At 38.3% G+C, this 25,547-nt stretch overlaps 1 protein-coding gene across 14 annotated transcripts in view; it reads left to right on the top strand.

Annotated features, from left to right (window-relative positions):
• The window catches only part of ANK3 (ankyrin 3), a 662,261-nt gene that overhangs the window by 402,306 nt on the left and 234,408 nt on the right, over positions 1-25,547 (top strand). For 2 of the 14 annotated variants that reach the window (XM_072823192.1, XM_072823188.1), the window contains exon 1: positions 17,127-17,416. The exons of 11 other annotated variants lie outside the window; for them this stretch is intronic. In XM_072823192.1, coding sequence (XP_072679293.1) covers positions 17,381-17,416 — 36 coding nt within the window. In that variant the 5' untranslated portion in view covers positions 17,127-17,380. Of the gene's footprint in view, positions 1-17,126; positions 17,417-19,093; positions 19,409-25,547 lie in introns of those variants that run through there. One more of the 14 variants, XM_072823190.1, reaches the window with a different exon arrangement.

Genomic DNA, 25,547 nt, shown 5'->3' with positions numbered 1-25,547 from the left:
CTTTGTTAGCCCAGGAAAGAGAGTGGCCAAACTGGGGAGAAACTCACTTTAAGGCATTTAAAGAAAGAGAGCCTTCAGTAGGCATAATCAATATGCAGAGGTAGCATCAAAAGCTGAAGGAAAATGATGTCGATTTTCTCTAGAAATTCCTCTAGAGCACCAGTTTGAGAAACACTGGTCCAGAGTAGTAAAGGGAGTTGGAGTGAAGGAGGAAAAGAATATAGAGGAGTCTTTACATTACGACTAATCACCATAAGTAATGAATAGACATAAACCATAGTAATGATTTATAGACAGCAGAGAGGTAGAACTTTTGAGCTATTCAATATACTGTAAATCTAGGAAATCTGAAGACCATAGCTTTTTGTAGTCAAGGAGAGAAAGGTTTCTTTATAGTAGCTACATCTCCAAAGACTTACCACTTAACCGTGGATGGAATATATCCCCTGAGTAAGCTCTTTGGAAGCGAGACTCCGCCCACTGCACAGCCCAGCACTGAGCACCACGCCTGACACCTCGTAAATGATTGTTACATATTTGTTGAATCAATAAAGGAATACATGTTAGAGCAAGCTGGAAGCTTAAGCAAAATATATATTAATATACTAAATACTAGGAACAGAATGGAGAAGACATATTTCATTATAATAAATTCTACATCTCCATCCAGTTGTTTTTCCCCAACCTGACATTTGTTGCATTGTCTCTGCTGTAATGATGGGAGACTATGTTAATAGTAGATATTAGAAATTAAAAGACCTAGCCTAGTCCGCTCACATCCAGTCCAGCCACTTGACTTGGGGGAAAGGTTATTAATTTCTCTTAGGGTTGGTTTCCTTGTTTATCAAAGAAAGATTGTGGCACCTGCACAGAGGACCTCCTATCTCACGGACTAGTGATGATAAATGAAATAATAAATGTCACAAAGCCTTGGAAACTATAAACAGCCCTCTGCAAATGTGTGACAGCCTACATAGAGTGCTTTTTTTTTTTTTTTTCCAAAAGCAGGAATGTACTATGAAGTCTGGTAGTATTTCAAAGGAGTTGGTAGTCATCTGTATTAAGAATACCAGCTCGCCGCCTTTCTGTATGGATGAATTAGAGTGCAAGCCTTGATGACCAAGGACTTAAGCTCTGCGAGGCTGTGTTGCCGATTACTCAAGTGTTCTTCAGAACTTGGTGGCATTAAATGGCTTCCTACTTAGGAGCACACTGATCTTAAATGCCGTGGGAACGTGGGATAATTGTCAGTGTTTCTTAGGCAGAGGATAGTTTTCTTCCATAAGTTATCACAGTATTTGGTGATTTTTCTAAACCAAATATTATGTATCAGCATTTTGAAGGGGTAAGGGACAGGGAGGGGGACAACCTTTTCTTCTTCCTGACATTCTGAAGTGGCGGTTCTTAGTTTTTTGAGTTATGAAGCCCTCTCCAATATCCATATGCAAAAACAGAATTTCCATTCTGTTTCTCAGCATTCAGAGAGTCACTACACCCCTGGTCTGGTATATTACCAAAGAGTTCCTCTGTCAGACAATTCACATGTTGTTGTAAAGGATGTACAGTAGCTCAGGAGTGTGTTGGCTTAAACTTGTGAGATAAAGTTGATCCCATTATCTCTTGTCATTGATTTGAGAGTCGGAACTTAGAAATTTAAATTTTGGGATCCCTGGGTGGCTCAGCGGTTTGGCGCCTGCCTTTGGCCCAGGGCGCGATCCTGGAGACCCGGGATCGAATCCCACGTTGGGCTCCCGGTGCATGGAGCCTGCTTCTTCCTCTGCCTGTGTCTCCGCCTCTCTCTCTCTCTGTGACTATCATAAATAAATAAAAATTAAAAAAAAAAAAAAAAAGAAATTTAAATTTTAGGCTGTTAAATTTTTCTATGGGTATAATGTAATGTAAACTATAAAGAAGTTACTTTAGGGATCCCTGGGTGGTGCAGCGGTTTAGCACCTGCCTTTGGTCCAGGGCGCGATCCTGGAGACCCGGGATCGAATCCCACGTCGGGCTCCCGGTGCATGGAGCCTGCTTCTCCCTCTGCCTGTGTCTCTGCCTCTCTCTCTCTCTCTGTGACTATCATAAATAAATTAAAAAAAAAAAACCTTTAAAAAAAAAAAGAAGTTACTTTAGAAAGATATAAAATTGAATATTCTGTAGATAGGATTTAAAAATATAAAATAGTCTCTGAAACTAATAATATACTATATGTTAATTAGTTGAATTTAAATTTAAAAAAATAGTAAGACAAAAATAACAAAAATAACAAAACAACAGGCCCAGAGTGGAGTCGCTTATCCTAAGCCCCATGTCACCAAGAATTATTTATGGTTTCAGCTCTCCCAGAAATGGAGTCTTAAGCCAATCAGGAAACTCTTGATCAGCACTAGTTAGGTCCTCTGCCTGATAAACCCCTGCTGTTCCCTCCAGGGAAAGTAACCTTGCAATAACCAATCTGATTTTTTTTTTTTTTTTTTTTTTGCCTCGTATGACTTCCTTGTTCCAGTTCCCTTCTGCCTGTACAACTCTCTTTTACTTTATGTAGCTCTTCTGAGTTCTTTCTATCTACTAGATTGGATGATGCATGAATCATTGAATAAAACCAATAAGATCTCTAAATTTAAAAAAACAACATTAAATAAGTTCAGGTAATCCAGATAAAGGTAAATTATTTGTGTAAACTTCACATGGTAGATGATATTTCTTTAAAGATTTTGTGTGTTTTTATGACCTTATGAATATGTCAGGATTCTTTTATGAGTTGATGTTTGGGGCCATAACTATAGCACAGTATGTAGCTGGTGATACTATATCAAGAAACCTTTTTTTTTTTTTTTAAGATTTTATTTTTAAGTAATCTCTACATCTAACATGGGCTTAAACTTACAACCTTGAGATCATGAGTTACATGCTCCACTGACTTAGCCAACCAGGGGCCCCTTGAGGCAACCTTTTTAACCTCAATTAACTCATTTATCAGATAGGGACAATAATACCTACTTTATTTGAATGCTGTGAGTATTAAGTCAAACCTTATTCAGTGACTGATCTTTTGAGTACACACATAAAAATAAGTTATGTAATATGGAAGAAGATGACAGATGCTATGGAAAAAGAATAAGCAGGCTAAGGAGGATGGAGGGTGCTGGGCATGTGGTTGGTTAAAGAAGATTGTCTAGATAGGACTGTTTTCAGTAGGTAAATCACTTGGTACATGTTAGGTGTTCAGTAAAGGTGGACATGGACATGTCATATGTGGGTGAGATTTGCCCCTGCCATGTGAAAATCCCTATAGTACACAGAGATGGATGGATGGATGGATGGATGGATGGATGGATGGACAGCTAAGCTGTATTATGACATGAATGTGAATGAGACAGGGCTCTGTTGTTTTTTATCAGATAATTATAAAAGGATTCTCTCTTCCTTTTTGCAAACATTAATAATGGTAATTATAACTAGTATTTGTTGAATACCTACTGTAAATATATTAACTAACCTCTTTGTATATGTTATATACATTTACATACACCAAGTTATTTCTTGTAAAAACCCTATGAAGTAAAACTATTATCATCCTCATTTTAAAGATTAAAAAATATTAGGAAATAAGAGGCTGAGTAACTTGCTCAAGACTAAAAAGTAGGAAGGAGCAGAGCAAATTTTAAACCCAGGTAGTCATCCCTTTGAATCTGCTCACTGAACCATGACACTCACTGCCAAAACATTTTTAATGAAGACATCTAGGTAAGAAATCATAAATTTATGTAGCTTTTCTTGTTCTGTTCCTCCTTTCTCACAGTTAACAGTTTTCACTGGGCAAAGTCCCAGCTGCCCAGAACCTGCCTTAATGGTAACTTAGAAGAATCCAAATACTCAGACATGTGTTCTTGCAGCCCACCAAGCAAGGAGAATTCTCCAGTCCTAGAGCTCCACAGGGGCTGTGGCTGGGGATCTTGATTTTGGCTAGCTTTTGATGCCAAGGGAACCCTCAGTCTCTGGAAATCCTGTCTACTGTGCTGAATTGAGTAAATTAGAAAATCGAAAGCTTTTCTTCACATTTCCACCAGAATTAGCCTCCTTCAGCCTGTAGAGTGAAGGCTGGGGAGATTTCCAGCACTCCTGAAGTATTACCATTGGAATATTCTGATTTATCACCTTCTTGCTCATATTATCCATTGGTAAAATCTTGCTGAAACACCTAAAATAATCCTTAACGTGCTAGTTAGGGAGAGAATGGTTGGTAAATGGAGCCAGCTCACGCCTAGCTCAGTAAAACTGCTGTGGATTGCTCAGCTTAGAAGGGAAGCTAGGGGGAGGTAACACTATTATTTTTATTTTAGAACTTTCCCAAATTCCATGGAACAAATTTAAACCAGTGAAACGAAATCTCCAAATTAAATTGTACCAAACATTCTTTCCACAGTGACAGGTGGAGAGATTAGACAACTTCCTTTGTGTCCATTTTCATTACTAGTGTTTTCACAAATGACTCATTTCTAACAGTGATGTTGGCAAAAATCACAGCGATTCTGGAACCTGTTTTTACATTTTCATCGATATGTATTAGAATTATTGCAACCTTAAGTGGACTCCAGCTGGGGTTCAGGGCCAGAATTTTTGGGTTCTTGGAAGGTCCTCAGATTTATTGGGTCAAACAAGCAATCATCTTGTGTATTTTATTTGCATACCCTAGTGAAACAATAAATTTTAAAATACCATGATATGCAAACACTTTCATGACAGATTTAAATAAAAAGCTAATATCCTGGGAAATATTTAAAAAGCCAATGTCGGGCAGCCCAGGTGGCTCAGGGCAGCCCAGGTGGCTCAGCGGTTTAGCGCCGCCTTCAGCCCAGGGTGTGATCCTGGAGACCCCGGATCGAGTCCCATGTCAGGCTCCCGGCATGGAGCCTGCTTCTCCCTCTGCCTGTGTCTCTGCCTCTTTCTCTCTCCTCTCTGTGTTTCTCATGAATAAATAAATAAAATCTTTAAAAAAAAATAAATAAATAAAAAGCATATAAAAAGCCAATGTCACATAGTAGGAGTTCCTTTGTTTTCTTTGCCTGTTTTTCAGACAAATAACTCATAGTAATTACTTAACTTTTTCTTGCACCAATATCTTGTCTCCCCTTTTCCTCTGGCTTCAGTGGTTGTGACTGTTTGAAATTCTTCTGCACCCACCCCCAACCTCCAGCAGCTTATACAGTGTTAGGCCAGGCAAGCGTACAAGAATAGGATGGATAATGGGCTTTATAAACTAGAAAATTCTGCATTAATTTGTTACCCTTAATAAGTTAGTCATATCATCATTTCCTCTACATTTCTGTAATTGTGTGGTATCAGAAGTCAAAGCTAGAAGAAGAGCTTTACCTTTAAAGTAAAATCATGTAGCTTTTTTTACATGGCCTTCATCTGGAATGCAAGTGCTTTCTTTTCAGATCAGTCCTTCATCATGTATTTCCAACTTTTAAATTAGCCGCCAATGTAAAAAAAAAAAAAAAAAAAAAAGTGAATCACACTCAGAAACATCCAGGTTCACATCCTTTCTTGAAATATTAGAAGACACACCTATATTGTGGCTCCCTGATGGTCTAGAAGAGCCACCTATCAGTTTGAGCAGGGTGGGCCTGCCCCATTCATATGCAGCCAGTACCTTCAGTCAAGGAGGCCTACACTTCCTACATAGAATGTTACTCACCCAGGGAAAGTGAGGCTCCTCTTTTCAGTCCTGATTATGCTTTTACAGTTTTATATTCATGTGACTGTTTCACAGGAATATGCTTATTCCTTTTCGGGTGAGTCACATATTACTCATATGACACATATTTCCAAGACTTGTCTGGTTCAGACCTGGCTCTATTTACATAACACAATTGAAAAATTGCTATTTTAAGGGTTAATTTGGTTAACTCCTATTGGATGCCGTGCTTTGCAGATTGTCTCTTTCCAAAATAACCCAGTAATAAAGACACCTTGCACCATTCACTTACAGAACAACAGTGACTTCCAATGATGTTGTGAAAAATAATTGGGAAAATGAATGCACAATGCTTCATGCATTGCCTGGAGGATATCATAAGTGTTCGATTAAATCACTAGCATTAAATATGTCTGCCTATATTGAACACATTAACTGGATAAAATCTGAGGAAAATGATCTAATCTGGAAATTTTGATAATTTTAACTCTTTAACTTGGTTCTCTCAAAGTATCCCCCTACCCTAATCTCCACAAAAGTAATTATTATTTATGCAATAGTTCAAAAATTATTTACTGACTATTAGACACTGTTCTAAATATGAGGGGAGCTATATTAACCAACAGGCAGATTCTTCTCCTGGAGGATTTTGCACTTTAGCAGAAGATAAATGATAAATGGATTGAGATACATATTAATTCACTTAGAAATAAGAGCCAGTAAGGAAAGGAAACTGAGAGTGCCTGGCTGGCTCAATCAGTAGCGAATGCTACTCTTGAGCCCCACTTGGGGTGTAAAGATCACTTATTAAAAAAGAAAAAAAATCACAGACTAGAGTAATGGGTGAGGTGGGCTAGAAGTGCTATTTTAGCCAAAATGTTTAAGATAGACATTTCCAAGAAACTGTGAATCTGGCATGCTCTGATCAATTAGAGGTGATTTATAAACTTTATTCAATGTCATCTGTTGAATTATTTATTCTTGTGTTTATTTGAGACTTCCTTTTTGCAGAAACATTTCTGTAAACATGGAACATGTTATGATAGCTGAGTTTAATGAACATGGTTTGAAAGTAGAGGAAGAGATATTTTATGGAGGTGCTGAGTTGCAGAGGAAGAGCCAAGGTCAAAGAAAGACCAGCCCGAGATTCAAGAAAATGAAGTGATTGATGGTGAAAGAAGTTTAAGAGGAAATGAATGGCCCCCAGAGGGCAGGCGAAGAGATAAGCATTGGATGGACTGAGAGAACCAAAATATCCCAGCTTACCCTTTCCTGTGGTAAAGAAACTAATGATAAACGAAAGTCAGCACTTTTTCCAACTGCGCATAAAATGTGAACCCCATGAGTCAAGAGAGGCTCAATTTTTTTCAATTCTGACTCCCTTTTAGAGTATTACTATATTCATATGGTTGTTATACCAAAATATACTTATTTCTTTTCCTATGACTCACATATTACTTAAAAGTCACTCGTTTCCTGTAACCTCGAGACTGCAAAATCTCTTGAGAATATTTCTCTCACAGTAATGCTAACCCCAACAAAGCCACAGCCCATGTCGTCCCTGCGGCCCTTGGGAGTGAGTGCTATGTTCACGGTGGATAAACTCCCTTCTCTTCTGGTCAGTTCAACCCAAGAGGTCTCAGATGTTGTGCTAAGCAAAAGTGGCACTGGGGAATAGGCCACCTGCCTTTGGAGATTAACCACTACAAGACTGGTCTTCCCTGCAAAAGCCCCACCATGTCTGTTGTGGGAAGGACCCAGATGTTTTCAGTGGGGCCTTGTCGATGGCACCCCATTGTGAAGCTACAAAGTTGACTGTCTCATGTGGCCAAGCTCGGGAACTGGAGCAAACTGCAAGGGAGGGGTCCAGTGAAAGGTCACAGCTTTGGCTCAGTGGCAACCAGTTGTTGCCACATGGAAATGAGGGGCTAGTTTTGCCAAAGCATCTGATTTTTTTTTTTTTTTAAGAAGAGGCAGAAATATGGCTTTCTGAAATCTCTTTATTTATGAATGTTGGCAATCAGAATATTTAAAAATTGTTTTTAAGCCCGCGTGAGGGCTTTAATAAAGGAAGATGTAGAAATCGCTAATAAGCTTTGTGACTTTGGACAAGTCATTTTTCTGGTAGGAGTTTGTTTCCTCAAGAAAATTGGATCCCCTTGTCTGAGACCCCTTCCAGCCCTTAGATTCCTTGTTTGCCACATGGAGACCACAGCTGCATTGCTGAGATTTGACAAGGTCAGGAGGTTATGGTGCCTGCCTGCTTTTCCCACATTGGTCCATTCGGTGCCAACACTCCTGCCTTTCTGGACTATTAGTGAATATACTAATAGAGAGTAGACACTCTCAACATTCAACAACCATTTCTTGAGGGCTTTCTCTGTGCCAAGCCCTGTGCCAGGCACCATGGTTTAAGGTTCTTTATATGGCTAAAGAGATTTATTCTTTCCAACTCTGAAATGCAGGGCACTTAACCCAATACTGGGCTTAGAATAACAGCTCTGTAATTGTTAGCTTTCCTCTCCAGCTTCCCTGAGGCTGTCCCCATGGAGGATGCTTCCAGAATTTTATTTACTTGACTATTTCCCTCAGCCCAGGATATGCTCATCTTCCTTTAGCAATTTTAAATACCCTCAAAAGCCAGTTTAAGCCTGCCGTTTTTCATTTCTGCCTACAGACTCTGCACTGTGCTTACTCTTGTTCATTTGAAAATATTTATTGAGCATCTACTGCATTCCTGGTCTTATTCTATCAGTAAACAAGAAAGACACAGCGGTGCTTTTACCAAGGTAAAATTATGTGGGAGTTGAGAGGGAAGGAATAAACAAACCAGGAGCTAGCAAATCAGAAATTTGTCAAATAGTGTAACATCAAAAATAATGGTGACATTGGGGTTATTTGGGACCTATGTTAGATTGAGTGCCCAGAAAAGGCCCCATCTGAGCAGATGCTATTTATTTTTTGGCCTCATTGACAAGAAGGAGCTAGCCATGGAAAGCCTGGCAGAAAGGAGCATTCAGACAGAGGAAACAAAGTGGAAAGGCCCCTTGGGCAGGAATAAAATTAGCATTGGGAGGAGTATAAAGGATACCTGTATGGCTGGAGCATAAACTGGGAGGAGCAGAGAGAGGTAATAGGTGATATGAGAGAATTTGTTTAGGTATAGATTTTTAAAAATTATTTTATACACATAAGTTATCTTTTCCCCCAACTAGAGTATCATTTCCTTAAAGGGAATTGGACTGGTCTCTTTTTTGTCTTCTGGATCACCCAGTTGCTTAGTTGATATTTTAGTTAAATGATGTGGCAAATTAGAGTTACAATTAATGTGATTTGATTTAGGAATATTCAGAAGAGGCGTGTCTCATAGCCTAGGAGGTTTGAAGGGGTGTGTTCTTGTCCAGATGCTTCTTGAACAGTGCATGTTTGAGGACGAATGATCTTCCCTTTCTTCCCAGTTCATCCATGTGCTGTTTTGACTGCATGTTGCTTCTGAGCCAGTAGCCAACAGACCTCCATCTGGCTTAGGAGATAAAGAAGCAGGGATGTTTCCTCAAGTCTTTGTAATTAAACCACCACCACCACAAGATGGCCTTTCTCCACCAAGTCTGGCACTTTGATGAGAGGAGGCGTGCTTATTCCCATCTCTGATAACTGTTGCTTCCCAGCCCCCTTCAACCTCAGCTGCCTGAGAGATTAAAGGTGGTTGGAATGCGGGCTGGAGTCATGAAGTGTTCTCACCCCGCAGAACAAAGCACATGACATATGCCAGTCGTCTCTACAGAGCAGTGGACCATCATGTAACTCTCTCCACTTGATCTTTTGAGGTCCGGAGTTGAAGAAAACGATACTGCAGAGAGAATGATGTGAGAAGATATGTAGTCCTACCTCCTTTTTGGATTCCTAGGGGAAGAATACTTTCAGCAGAACGGAGCTAGCTTCAATAATTCTATCACTTACACACGTTTCAGACATTGGGTATTACTTGTGTCGGGATCTGGGACTCCACTCCGTGAAAGCAATGAGGCTCCAAGTCTGTCTGGGGTAGGCACTGGGGAGCCTGAGTCTAGAGTTGCTTCTTTTTATTTGTTTTTGTTTTGGGGGTTTTAAAATTTAAATTAAATTAGCCAACATATAGTACATCATTAGCTTCAGATGTAGTTTTCAATAATTCGTCAGTTTTGTATAATACCCAGTGCTTATCCCATCATGTGGCCTCCCATCATCATCCAGTTACCCCATCGGTCCACCCACCTCATCTTCAGAGACCCTTAGTTTGTTTCCCAGAGTTAAGACTCTCACATGGTTTGTCTCTCTCTCTGATTTTTTTTCCCAGTTTCCCCTCTTTCTTTTCTGGTCCTGTGCACTATTTCTTCTTAATAACTTGTCATATTGATTTATTAAATAGTGCTCTGTCTACTGCACTTTCATTGATGAATGCATTAAACTATTATTTACTCTTCTCCCCAATATATCCAAATCATGCATAATTTCTTCCAAGGAACAATTTTCTGGAATACAGTTAGTGTTTCTCCCAATTTTCTCTAAAGGATTATCCACATTTAACATGTCTCCTATAATATATGTGTGTGTGCACTCATGCGCATGTGTGCTGGTTTATTACAAAAGCCGTTCCTGGAAAAAGCATCTTAGCTCCTTCCTTTCACTTGTGAATATTAATCTGGCATCCATAAATCAGACCCAGAATGAGAGCATTGCAATTAGAGTTGAATAACCACTGGAAGATTCCTAGAAACTTAAATCATTGTGTGCATCTGTATGTGTGCGCACGTGCATTTTGACTCTAGACTCAAACATTTTTAAAGAAGTTGGGCACACTGATTTCTGCCTGATAAAACACAATTTAAACAACAGCTAAGGGCTGGCCTGTCAGGTGATTGATTTTGCAGACCTAACTCCAATTCCTGTCTTCCTTACTTTCTTTGCTAATGGTTCAAATAGAGAATATTTTAAAGAGTTGGTCTATTTCTGTTTTCCCTTTCCTTTCAAGCATCAAACAGAGTGTGTTAGTGTTCAAAAGGCAAAGGAAACTACCTATGCAAGTTATTCCAACCTTCAAACTCATTTTTGGAAACGTGTATAGATGATACAATTTATGGATGTCCGACTGGAGTGGTGTGTCAATATTGAGAATGCACAGCTGTGAGTTCATCATCTTCATAGGTGTTGTTCTCAGGCTAGTCAAAGCCCCCAGAGTTCATTATGTTTTCCAAATCTGAAGCCTTGACTATGCACGACAGCAGAAACACAGTCAATTTCATTTAACTAAGGATATTTACACTCCCTGGAGCCTTTCAGAAAAAGGGAGGAAAAAAAGTGATCATTTCATAATCAGTTTTGAATTTTGCATGCTTCATGTTTATGTATTAAACAGCATATGACACAATGCAGAAATAACTCGCTGTTCTGTTTCTTCAGGCTACACTGAACACAGCCTTGGAAGTCCAGAAATAACCTGGCTTTCCTAATGCAACTTGGACTCATAAAACTAGGGTGCCTTTGTTAATGAACAGCACCTCTTAGAATCTGTTCACTGTGAAGTATGCAGGCATTGGGAAGGCATGTACATGAAGGACTGGTGGCAATGTGTTACCATACATTATTTGTTCTCATGTATCTTTGCTTGGGGGACCCCTTTTTTATTCTACTGGCTTCATTTGCATATAGAATCATTTGCCAAAGGAAGGAGGGGAGGGTATGTTGAGTCCATCCGTATCATTTCTCCTGGAACCCGAGGTTTTGAGGGAGGGCAGGAGCAGGATTGAGCAGTGAGGGATGGGTGGATAAGGGTAGGAAGCTGTGAATTGAGTGGGAGGTAGAGGTTCCCCCAGACATCAAGTGCAAGAGGAATTTGTAGGAATTTGTATCCTTTTTATTAGGGATAAAGCAAGTCTCCTGAAGGGTTGCTGAATTGATCATCCCCACCATAGAATCCCTTGTTTTAGTAAAAGTAACCCCTGAGGTGGCTGTTGTGTGCTCTGGCCAAATCACATACCCCTGGATTTTGGATGGTGGAGGTTTGAGGCCCTGGGAACCCATGGAGAGAAAGGGAGGTGGAACCACTTCGTTGACTACTCTGCCGCCTCTCCACCCATGTTGCGTTCCTGACCCCAGGGCCCCACAGGAGCCATCCAAAACCAGGCTCCCTCCAAAGTCAAGGGTCTCCTGTCTAATCTGGGCCTTTCAGCTTTTCTTTTGTCCTTTATCTTGTCTGTTTCTCTGCCCATAAAGGAGGGTAGAATGTGCCCTGATGAAGATATGGAAAATGTTGAATACAGCCAATCCAGATTACTTTGCTGTTTAAAAGCTCCCTTGTAGATTAGATCATTTGCCCTCTTACAGGCTCAATGAGTTACTTTTTCCATGTGTTCCCTGTGAACAATGCCTATGTCATGGTCTCAGCTTGAAAGAAGGAGAAAACAAGGAAAAGAGAGAGCGTACTTTGTTACTACAAGTTAGCAGGAGTCCTATCAATGATGTAAATGCTGTTATCCTGTTTATTTTCTTTTCTAAAACGTTGTATGTTTTTGTTCAATATTGAACAGAGAAAATTATTACAGGACCTAGGTTCCAGTGCTTAATATTTTGTGATACACATAGAGGATAGAGAATAATATTAATATTTTAAATTATTGCTCAAAAGGATATTGCTATTTTTTTTTTGATACTGCTTTTTTTTGTTGTTGTTGTTACATAAAGCTAATGGGTGAATGCATCCTACTGGGTTTTAGGGAGTTTCTGCTATTTTCCAATCTCAAAGATCAGACAGCATGGTTGGTACTTCGGATTCTCCCCTGACTTTCAAAATTGCATCATAAGAGGGCACCTTGGTGGCTCAGTCAGTTGAGCATCCAACTCTTTCTTGATCTCAAGGTTGTGAGTTCAAGCCCCACATTGGGCACGGAGCCTACTTAAGAAAAATGCATCATAAGGATATAACTTCCAAACCCCTGGCTCTAGTTCAGGGGTAAGCAAAAAAAAAAAAAAAAATTTTTTTTTTCTGAAAATGGACAGATAGTATTTTAGGCTTTATGGCCTACAGTCTCCCACATATCCTAATAAAACTTTATTTGTGAACAGTAACATTTGAATTACCTATGATCTCCACATGTCATGGAATACTATTATCCTTTTAATTTACTTCAACCAAAATGTAAAAGTCAGGTTTTTGTTTTTTTTTTTTAATATTTTATATTTATTTATATAGTTAGAGAGAGAGAGAGAGAGAGAGAGGCAGAGGCATAGGCAGAGGGAGAAGCAGGCTCCATGCACCGGGAGCCCGACGTGGGATTCGATCCCGGGTCTCCAGGATCGCGCCCTGGGCCAAAGGCAGGCGCTAAACCGCTGCGCCACCCAGGGATCCCCTAAAAGTCAGTTTTAATTCAAAAGTCATACAGAAACAAATAGCAGGCCAGTCTGGGTCTTCAGGTTGCAGCTTGAGGAACCCTTACCTCAAGACAAACCCAGCTTCACAATGAAGAAGCTGGTAGGTGGGAGGCCCACTTTCAGGATGGACACGTGGGAGAAGGACACTCTCCAGACATTTGCTGTATCTTGAAAAGATCTGTGAAGCCGCAGTGTCCAAGGAACTTCCAGCACAGCCACAAAAACCTTCTTCCCCTTGCTTGAAATGGTTCTGACACTAGAGATGACCTCTGAAATCCACGGGATATGCAGATGCCACCAATCTCTCCTGAGAGGCAGTCCCAGCTGGGTGACTCATGACTCAGGGTGGTTTGATGTGTGCAGACACTGAACCCTCCATTCCTAGTCGGGAGCCTGGATTAGTGGAAAAGACCATAACTTTTCAGCCGCTCTGTACTTTAAAGATCCATCCAGAAAAGTATTACCAGGCTCTGCTCTGAGCCCCTAAATGAGAAATACTAGAAGTGAAGCTCCTATCATCATTCTTCCCATGCATTGCCTTTGTAGAGCAGTATAACTGCACCTGGAGATCAGAAGTTAAATCTCATTTTGCGAATTAAATCCCCATGGAAACACCCTAAGTCTTTATGCTTGTTATAGGAATCCCATCGTGAATTCTAGGCACTAGAACATCTTTGATTCACAGCATGCCGTCACAGAACTTCTCTTGGCCTTCCATTTCTCTACCTTTAAAATGATGAGGTTTGATTAAATGATCTCAGAGATTTTTGCAATTTACTCTACTGTTTATCTTTTGTGTCAAAATATATTTTTAAATATTGAGTTTCCTTAAGGTAGGGCACAATTGTTCTTATAAGATGTGATCAAAGATATGGCTCATCACCCCCTGTGGAGCATTTAGTATTTTCAGCAGACCCACCAGATCCCAATTCAGGCTCTACCAGCTTCCCATACCAGCCTGCACTCACCATTTGGGGATGTGAGCTCCATCCTCGCTTCTCTTTTTGCAGCTGCAGTATCTGTGAAATGAGCAGCAGTAGTTTGGGAAACAAAACGTCTTGGCCAGGGGGTAGCTTGAAAGACACGACTATGAGAATTTTTACTTTTCTTACTTAGTATAATTATAGAGTGCTTTTTCTCTGAAGAGCTCCACAGAAAGGTTCAACCAGTTGGGATTATTTATCCTAGGGAAGACAAAATCAGAGGAGAGAGGATACCTCAGTAACAGTTTGGAATTTTTGGAAGGCTGTCTTCTCAATGAAGATAGAAAATGAAGAAATTGGTGGGAGAGGTCTAAATTAGATGTGAGGAATAGTGCTTTGCCAGTTGGCATGATTAAACACCAACCTGAGTTCCTTCTGGACAAGTCTGGGGGGACTGGGACCTGGGATGCCTTGCCTGAAGCCAGATGCCTTGCTCTGTTTTCTATTGCAATTTCTATTGCAGACACTAGGGCTGCTTGTAGCATCCAGGGGACAGCCTCACAAACATGGACTTGTAGGCCCCCAGCATTCTGATGAATCAGATGTGTTAATGCAGATGTAAAGGACAGCCTGGAAGAGAACAAGAAATACAAGTATTATCATAAGATGTCTGCAGCTCCAGAGGAAAGAGCTGTGCTTGGGGATGTGGCCTGGAATTTGATGGAGTTTGCCCTCAACGGAGCAATGCTTGGTTTGGGGATGGTGAGGATTTCTTTTTGCCAACCTCACCATCAGCATCAGCAGATGGGACCTTTCTTCTTCCAACTCTGTCCTCCACCCATCTTGTGTGTCACAGGCAGATCAGCCTTGCTATGTTCCAGAGATGACCTTTGCTCCACCTCACTGTGTGTCCATCCAGAAATAGGCACAGAGTGAGAAGGTGATGGTTTTCCTGGTTTTTCCCACAGGTGCATATTTTCCAGCATGTCAGGTGCCCACCCTGTGTGTGGCTGACTATATACATGAATGATCATGGGTGGGAGGAAGAGATGTATAGTGAGTAGTGAATGAATTCCCCCAGGCATTCATGATCCCTTCCCAGACCTCCCCCCACCCCCACCCCCCGCCCCCGGGGATGTCACACTCCCTTGAGAATCACCAGTGCTGTGGTCAGAAGCACAGGTTTTAGGGCAAAGATCCAAATTCAGATGCCTCTGGGTAGCTTGGCACCCACAGAGGGAAGCAAACCAAGGTCAGAAAGTAGGAAACGCTGGGGTCTGAGGTGAAAAGCCATCTCTCAACACCTGGAACTTGGCCCAGTGCTAGCATGAGCCCAGAGTTGCCAGATCCTTGCATTATTTTTTTTAAAAAACAAGAACTCTAGATTTTGATGTGAAATTAATCAATTTTGAAATGTTGGCATCTAAAAATATTGTTTAAAACACAGTGAGAGCCAAGATAACATGTATTTGTTACTTGCTGCCAGTGTGACCTTTCCTTTAGAATAATATGGATTAGGTTTGAATGTTAACTATTTAGTCACTGGTGGCCTTGGCAAGTAACCTTTCTGAATTCTAGTTTCTCCCTCACAAATGAAGAAAAATTGCTTCATAGCATAAGGACTAAAAGAACATATGTAAGAAATTAATGTAGTACCTTGCACTTGGAGTACTTAATAATTATTAAATAATAATGATGGCCATGATTATGTTATTATTAGATTGAACCATATGAAATTCCTGAAATACACATGGATTTCGACCTATAAAAATGGCAATCTCAGGATTCCTGGGTGGCTCAGTCAGTTGGGCATCCAACTCTTGATTTCTGCTCAGGTCATGATCTCAGGGTCATGGGATCAAACTTCATGTCAGGAGCCGCACTCAGTGGGGAGTCTGCTAGAGATTCTCTCTTTCTCCCTCTCCCTCTGCCCCTCCCCCTGCTCTCTCTCTTAAATAAATCTTTAAAAAAATAATAAGAATGACAATCTCATGTGATTCAACATATTAATATAAAATCCTACACTGTATACATTATTATTCTTTTACAGTTATTATTAAGTTGACCTTTGTACTTCTTAAACACATACTTACAATCTCCCCTCCCCTATTCTGTTTTTCCCACAGTGCTTCTCCTGTTGATCATACTCAATAATTTATTATATTTATGGCTTATGTATATAAGCTTCATCTAAGGCAGGTATTTTCTGTATTTTGTTCATTGTCTTTCTTTACCCACCTCATCCAGCACCTAGAATGATGTAGTAGGCTCTCTATAAATATATTTTGAATGAATAGACTTCCACATTGGCCTTCTACAAGTTGAATTCTTTTCTCCACAGACACTCTTCTTCAGCCCTTACAAGGTTGAGGAAGCTATTAATTAGAACTATTCCAAATAAAACATATGATGATGGGTTTTTTAGGGTTTTGATTCTTGAACTCAAGTGTAATGTAAGACTAGTGAAAAGTTGCATGAATATTACCTGTCTCAAATCTGAAAATCTGAATTCAATTAGTAGGAATGAAAATACCTAGATTGAAAAAAAAATATTAAAAGCATTCAATGAGGTTTTGTTTCATTTTGTTTTGCTTTGTTTCATTTTGTTTTGCTTTGTTTCATTTTGTTTTGCTTTGTTTTTCTGGTCAAACACATGGGCTTTATATGGTGTTATATTTTTTAAAAGATGCATTGCATTTTCACTTGGATAAAATGAAATTCAGTTTGTAAGATAGCTCTCGTTGGCAGTATAGTATGCTTTTACTTTGGGGTGTGTGTGTGTGTGTGTGTGTGTGTGCACGCACGCGTGCTTGTACATGCATACATATATTCGGTAGTAAAGCTAATGCAGCAAAAGAAATTAAAATCATAAAGGGCAGGCCAGACTAGATTCCAGAGACAGAGGAGAAAATGGTGGTATTGTTTTTAGGAGGAATGTGAGAGTAGTCCGCATACAGAGGAAAGTGCTGATAAGCAGAATGACAAAAGCCGGTTTCATGAGTGATTCCCAGCAGCTAGGGTACACTCCCAGCTGATTGCCCTGCTATTTTCGGTATTCCACATATCATGACTAAATACACAGAGCTTGACTGGAGGCCACAAATATGGTAAGTCAGTGGGGAATTGTGGGAGCTACTCTAGCATTTGTAAGGACCAGGGCACCTTCGATGCTCTCCTCTGCCCCTCCCCACTCCCTGGTTCAGTAGTTAAGAAGATTTCTGACCGGCTCCTACCTTCTTACCAGGAGGCAGGGGAAACCTTGACGTTTCCCAAGGCAGATATTTTTAGACTCGATGCTCAGTCCAAAGTGTTAACTAATTGAGTTATCAGGTTTCATACTTGGCCACAGAGAATGGCAGTGGAAGAGGGAGAGAGCTTCCCAGAACAAGTAAGCATTTACAGTTTCCGAATGAAATGCATTTTCCTTATAGGACTGCGGCTCGGGCCTGAATAGTGGGGTCTTTTACAAAATGCGTGGTGCCAGATGGGAAGGAAGCTAGCCTATGTGCACCACGGCTTGCCCGAGTCCAGTATGTGTAGGACAATGGACTGTCCTTTCTTTCTGTTTTGCTCGCATCTGGAAGCTAGGTATGTTTTGCCTTTGATGTAATTTGGAGTGTGCTGGGCTCAGGCATGTCTGAAGAAGATGCTTAGTGAAATGCTAAAAGACTTAGGGCAGTTTGGGCTCTAGAAAAGGCCTAGTAGACCCAAGAATGTGAGGTTTAATTTAATGTTCACACTTTTTGCAAGAGAAATGTGAGAACTTTAAAACTCAGCTTTGGTTTGAATACAAGGGGAAGTATGGAATTTTATAGTTGTGGGGAGAAGACAGTGTGGAGTTAAAGTTTGTTTTTAAAACTCATATAAATGGTAGATGGGGGATGGGATGTATCTGGAAGTTGGAGAATGTAATTTTATTTTTGTTTCAACAGAATCGCACATAGATATAAATATATCATCTCATTTAATAATGTTAAAGACTTAACGTAGTAAGCCACTGTCCCTTTAAGGGATACTATATGGAGAAAGGAGATAAATACTTGCTTTATGTGTATAAAATTTTAAATATATGATTCCAGGAGAATCATAAAATGCTATTTTGATTATGGCATAGGCTAAGATTTCATGTGATCCCTTCTTTCTACCTATGTCTTTTCAGTTAGCACCAATTTATTTACTAATGAGAACACACATGTACTCACAAATGTACTTTGCTATTAATGCAGTAGATTAAGTCCTGAGTACCAGGTGAACATTTTGTATACGTTAGTCAAAATGCCTAGAAGAAGACATCATAAAGATGAGGATATTGGTGCTAGTTCTAATATCAGGTAGGAAGACATGCTAATGGTTTTGAGAAAAGATCTGTCATTTTATACTGCTACAGAAGGCAATTCAGAAAACTCCCAGTTTTGAGTCTTGTTTCAAATGGATTCAGCTTTAATCTTTGCAAATAGGTTAATCTTTTAATGAAGAATATTCTTTCATAAACTTTACTGAATACTGCTGTATTCTACAGTAGACATTTATGAAATTTTAATCTCAGTGAGACTTTGCAAACATTCTGTGTGCTTCGGAGAAAGGCCTTTTCAAATTAAACTTGAGATTCATCATAAAAATGTAAATATTGTTCTCGAATTCCAGACATTAAGGATAATTTACGAGTAATATAAGCATGCTAACAGGTGAGTCTTAAAAATCGTATATGTCACCCTAAAAATGATCAATTTACCCATCAAACATTATGAAATGTATTGAAGGTTGAATTTCAGATGTCCATTCTGTTCCATTAGTTATGGAACCGAACAATTTACATATAATCAGAATGACATTTGCTGATGACTTAGTGAGACTTGGCTTTGAAAAATACTAATTGCTAAGATGATTCAAACTAAGTGCAAATATAACAAATCTTAAAGAATGTACTTGAAAAGCTTTGGCCTCTTATGAATTAATGAGTTAACTTAAACAACAACAAAAAAAGATCCAAGATCCAAAAGGAAAGCTCAGATAAAAGCAGACCATCTTGTTTCTGCCTCGTGTCAGAATATATCAACTAAATGGTGAGAGCATTTGATCTCAGCCCATATGTGCAGCATTTTCTGTTTTGGTGGGCATGCTGTTTAAAAAATGTGTAATAAAATGACAGACTGAATTTGAAATTATCCTGCCCTAAGCAGTGACTCTGGAAGGGTACTGACCCGACACAGATCACACAGAAGTCCCATCACAATAGAGTGTAGCATATACTATTGCTGTCCTGGGTTTAGTTGGACAATGAATAAGAATTATTCATCTCCTGCTTCATCTCTGACTTGAATGGAAGACTGAACAGTTTGTCTGCATGAGCTGAACTATGGATAAAATCCTTGCAAAGAGGGTATAGTAGATAATTACATTTTCACAAATGATTATTAATACTTCCTGCTGCTTCTGTTTGGCTTGTGATTTCTGTAGTATTGTTTAGAGATTTTCTATAGGATTGTTTAGTCTGTGTTTTGGGAGAAACTTCCAGTGATTTTACAAACTCGTAATTTTGAAAATTTGTAGCCCAGACCTTCTAGAAAGGTAGAGTGTGTGCATACCTCTGCCAGTTTTAGAAATTCTCCTGGGTTGCTAATCAAGTCTTTATGAAAGAACTAGTATTGCCATAAATGATGGATGAAAAATTAACTCTTAAACTTGAACTTTTAAACAATGATCAAGATTTTTTTTAAAAAAAGCTAGACTCCAATATTGAGCAAAGCACAAATATAATACAATTTTAATGTGCATTTCAGAAGCAGTTAATAAGATCTTTTATAGCTATGAATTCTTTTTAAATCCTTTAAAGTTACTCTATCATACCAAATAGAAATTCTTGGTATCATTTCTTGCTCCATCTTCAACTCAGATTGCTTCTATTTTATATGTCTGATTTTCAATAATTCATTAATAAGTACATATTTGACTGTTATGAGAATCTACAATATTATTGTTGATGATTTTCACTTTAGGAAGCTTAGGGCAAGTGGGAAAATTCATTATAGTCAGACTGAAGAAAGGAGTCGCAAAACCTATCTTTTTGCTGCTGAGACTATCTGTGTAGTTTCTTGTTTTAAAATGGAAACTTTTAGTTGTGTAGTAAGTATGGCATTTACTTACCAAGTAAGTGTGCTTCTCTGTTACAGCGTGAAGATACTACCTCCTCTCAGTTATAAATTTGAGAGATAATCAACCCTAAGCAACATTTGTAAGACAAAAGAGAATTTAAAATCTAAGTGTCTTGTCTAACAGTCACTCTCTTTATAATACTAAGGCATTTTTAGTCACAAAGTAAAATGTCTTTTTGCCAATTCTCTATTCTAATGCAAATATCTATGTCTTATATTTTTTACTATGTTCCCAAAATATATTGCAAAGGCTACTATTAAAAATTAAATCATAGAAAAAAATTAAATCATAGACTACTGATAAATATTAGACTACCCAACACAGATTTCATAGCATATTAGGCAAATATCTACAGTTACTAATTAATAATTTATTAAGCATAAAAATCTGTAAAGAAGTTATTTGATTTTAGGATTTTTTTGCTCTCATGTGAAATACAGATTTATGTAGACATTCAAGATAGATACTCATTTCCAGATAATAAGGTTGGGAAATGAATGCATTTTTCTTTGGTCAAGTGACAAGTGAATGATGCAACTAATGTAAAAGTACATTAAAATTGTAGAAGTCGATAATGTTAAAAATTGCTTTGTAAAATCTGGATATGTGTCAGATTTTCGTCCTGGATTCTTGATTATATTGTGTTCTAATTCAGTATCACTCTGCTATATGATTGATTTATATGTTTTGATAATTCAGTGGTTATTCTGTTGTATTTTGAAAATCCTTATGTCAGTAAGATAAATTATACTTTGAATACTATAGCTTTTTAAACACAGACTGTGTCTTACTCATCTGTGATCCTCGGAATCTGGCACATATTGAGCATTCAATAAATATTTGTTAAAAATTTTTAAACAAATCCTTATCTCTGAAGAGTGTAGCCTCTCATCAAGAGTAATTGCTCAAAAGAGTATTTTCAGCATCTCACCCTCAGACTATTTGAACTAAATTGAAAGTAAAATGATATTATATAGCTGAAAAGATGTCAAAAATATTTAGTAAACTAGATTTAAAATAATGTTTGGCCATCTGGTCACTGATTAGTCTTTTAATAAAGCACAATATTTCCAAATATTTAAATATTTTAAACAGGAAAAGGTACTAGCTAACTTTTCATTTTAGTAACCAAAATTAGACTATTATTTCCATGCTAGAAGTTTCCCAGAATATAGGATTCATATCTACAATGGTGTTTACAAAATAATGACAAATTACTTATAAAGAATTTTCATGTTATCTTTTCTGATATGGTGGCACCACTTCCAATGAGATGGGTTGTTTATTTCTCACATGTCATTTCCAGGAACATTAAGTTGATGTTTTGAGGACAGCATTATCCACTGGAGAAGTGTAATAGTGTCAGATTATTTGGAGTATGCGGACATGGACACTTGGAAAGAGCCTATCTAGAAGGAGGGCTTAAGCAAGGTAGTGAATAGACAATAAATATATATTTAACTGTTAGGAGAATCCATCATTTTATTGGCAGTAAAAGCCGTAAATAGGTAGCAATTAGAGTAGTCCTGGTCTGTACTTTGCAAAAATGGCAGCACTGAATTTATTAACACCTTGTCTTCTTACTCAATCCTATTGCCTAGAAAATTCTGTTAGGAGGTAATAGGTTTTAGTACCATGAAGTCAGTCTTTGACAACTTTACTATAGACTAGCTACTCTCAAAATGTGGTCTAAGAACCCCTGGGTATCCCTGAGACTCTTTCAGAGTACCTAGGAGATCCTTCCTTTTCTAACTACATTATCTTTCTGAGACTGGATTTCCTTCACATGTTTCAACCAAAATAATATATGGCCAAAGAGTGAATGCAGAAGTAAATATGAGAATCTAAATATCTTCTATTTTCAGGCATTTCTGTAAAACTCTAAAACAATACCAATTGTTTCACGTTTTTTGTTTGGTTTGGAAAATATCATTATTTCCCATAAGATATATGCTTTATGTTACATAACGTATTATTATTTTAAAATAAATTTATTATTTAATTCTCAGTTTTATGTTCCTGTGTGATAAATAGCAATTGTTATAACCCTCTTATTCAAAAGCTCTTTGGGGATCCTTGATAATATTTAAGAGTACTGAAAAACAAGTTTGTAAACCATTATTCTAGACAGATGCAGTGTGAAGCTTCTCTGGCCTAGTTTGTATGCCTAGCTTAGTTGCTGAAAGCATTGGTCAAATAAGGTCAAATTCATATGTTCAGTCCCTGTGTGATCAGTTATGTGCTCTTGACTCTTACTGTAGTAATCATAGCCAAGCAAACTGAAAAAATTAACTCAAACTTTTAAGGTGATAATAATAGTATTAATTAAAGGCCAACTGTATGCCAAGCCATTTCTAACTGCTTCACATATATTATCTTCCTTAGTCTTATCAAAAGCCATACACACACACACACACACACACACACACACACAAAGCCATACACACTAAATTTTACTTCTATTTTCATTTTCCAGATGAGTAAACTGAGCTACAGTATGTTTAAGTCTCTTGTCCAAGGACACAACAGTTTGTAAATTGTAGAAACTTGTTGTGAATGGAGACAGGAGACATTTTGGCTTTGGAGTCAGAACTCTGAAATCTTCAAACTATATTGACTTGCTCATAGAAAATAATAGATTAGCTCTATCTCCAAAAACTTAAAAAATACATATGATATCTTACCCCTGAGTTAGCACCTTCATCTTCGTACATGCAGGACAGCTTCTTAGATATGAGTCTTTTTTTTTTTTATATGAGTCTTTATCCCCATGATCCTTGCAGTACGTTTCACCTGTTTGATTAGAATCTAGCTAGACATTTCCAAGTCAGCCACCATGTTGTAACTATTTATAACTGCACATTCCAGTGGTTACCCTAACTTTGAGATAAAGTCTACTCATATGTTAAACTTTAAGTAACATCCTTCTTTAGCACGTGTTTTGATTGTACTTTTTAAGAGACCTCTTGCACATTTGGGCATTACTTGCTTTTTTTTTTTTTTCCTCTTCCATTTTATTGCATTCAACGTAAAATGTTAAATCTTCTAATTACAGGTCTTGTCCAGAAAATGTAGATACCACATGGAGATTATTTAATATTCCAAAATCATTCTATCTATAAACCTACCTATCTACCTCTGACTTCACTAGTGAGCTGAACTTATTTAAAAATATATTTTTTATTCATTCAAATAAGAACTTATTTAGCTATGTTTTTACCAAGGATTTCTAAAATCTCTTTGTTGATGATAGACTTAAGTAGCAATGAAAAATTAAAATTGAAAGAGCAGTAGCATTTTGGTATATTGATGTTAATAAGAGTCAGTATGAAACCATGTTCCCCACAACCCCCCCCCCCCCAAAGAAGACAAATAGTTTCTTATATCAGCAAGGCTCCAGCTACACCAGCTGGCACACAACATTTTAGGATGATAAATACAAGAACTCTTCATCTTACTAGCTAATGCCTCCTCTCCCTCTGGTTCCATGGGCCTCACCCTTCAATTCCTCTGAGCTTTTAATCCCAGACCTCTTAATTATCTGACCAGGAAGCTAAGTCCAATGTATTGTGATCGCCTGGCTGATCCCAACCATATAACGTATATTTATGCCTTGGGAGAAACTACGTATGTTCACAGTATTAAGCCTATCTACACTAAAAACCAAGCTATTTATTTTCTAATCTCAGAAAGAAAAAGAAGAAAAAAAAATGTTGGGAAAATGTTCATCTATTCAAGTAAATACTTTCTCTTTTCTCCTGATACCTAGACCAATTTTAGCTTATCACTGTTTTCAGTTGCTATATTTAAGATGTGAATAGTTCGCTGGATTAAATATTTTAGGACTCACGCCAATACCTCCTACATAATAAGGATCCTTAGGCATGAAGCCCTGTTCTGATTCATAACATACCAAATAAATGGAAAAATCCCAAACAGTTGATGTGTCTTATATAATCTGCCATGTGTGATTCCAGAAGTAACTGCTGTGTATTTCCTAAGTGATAAGTATCAGTATCTTCGTATTAGAAGATACATTTCTAAGGGACTCCGCAGTTCCTTCTTGTGGTTTAACTAGGCTGTGCAACAGCCTGCTATTTGTTTTATAAACACAGGTGCACACAGACTCCCAAATTTCAACTGCATAGCACTACCCACTGGGGCTCAGAACAGCTTCATTTGGTATATAGACAGACAGAGCTAGCTCCTTTAGCCCTCCTCATCTGTGTGGCATGGGTCACAATGTTTAGAGGCATCACCGTGCCCCAGGATGCTTGGGATAACTGTGTGAGGAGTTAGAACATGGATGACAGTTCAAAGAATGGAAGGGTGAGCAAGTACACCTTGGAGACCCCATTCTTTATTGGAGTCTGGCAGGAAAATCTGCAGCCAAGTCCTTATCCTAGCTCAGACCATAAAATTATTGATCAATTCATTCTTGTTCTTGTACCATGAGATAGGGAGAAGAACATAAAATCCAGGAATCCTGATTTCAAGTTTCAGCAATTTCCTAACTAGTTAAGCAAATCATATCTGGCTTTGCTTCAGTTTTCTATTTATACAATAGAGATGATGCGGTAACCTCAACCTCCCTCAAAAAACAAAATGTGTTAGAAAAAATAAAATGCACATTTTTTTCTTTGGTAATACAAAGCAAAGCTATATATTAAGACTAAGATTTAATCTTTACTATATTGAATCTTTACTTACCAGTTGACTAGGTCAGGGCTATGTCTCCTGAGATTATTTAGTATGTATTGTTGAGGTGAGTCAAGGGCACTTCCATAAATTACTCTCCTGCTCTAACAATTATAAATGAAGGGGTACATGTCAAGTGATCTTTCCAGGGGCGGGAGAGCCTGATCACTGAAGACAGCCACCTCCTTGGATGAACAATGGAGTACGGATTCTGCATCAAGTATTTTATAGGCAGCCTCGCTCATGGGAGAACAAAAGAGAATTTCTTAAAAACATGTTCATGTGGGAAATAATTGAGACGGATGAGCTAGATGAAGCATAGCAAGAAAAGAGAAGGGATGACTGATAATGAGAAAGTTTAAGGCCCTAGTGGCTCTCTGTATTTTTGTCCTGCACTCTCCTCTTGCCTAATGAATGGAAAAGGCTCTCAGTCATATGTTTTGGAGAGCATGGCATCCACAAAATTTACACATTACAAACCAACACTAGCTGCTAACTAACTTTATGCAAACTTCAGTTACATTCTTGTTTTACCTAAATGGGGAAAATAATTCTCTGAAATAAAAATGTTTAAAATTATCAAAAGTTAAATCTTCTTCATGCAAATATTCCATCCTTCATGGATTAAGGTGGAAAAAAAAAAAAAAGGAAATTCTCCAGAGCTGTTA

The sequence above is a fragment of the Canis lupus genome, chromosome 4 (assembly GCF_048164855.1).
Source record: "Canis lupus baileyi chromosome 4, mCanLup2.hap1, whole genome shotgun sequence".
Lineage (NCBI taxonomy): Eukaryota > Metazoa > Chordata > Mammalia > Carnivora > Canidae > Canis > Canis lupus.
The sequence above is the reverse complement of the archived record's forward strand: the minus strand, read 5'-3'. Positions and strand labels throughout refer to the sequence as shown.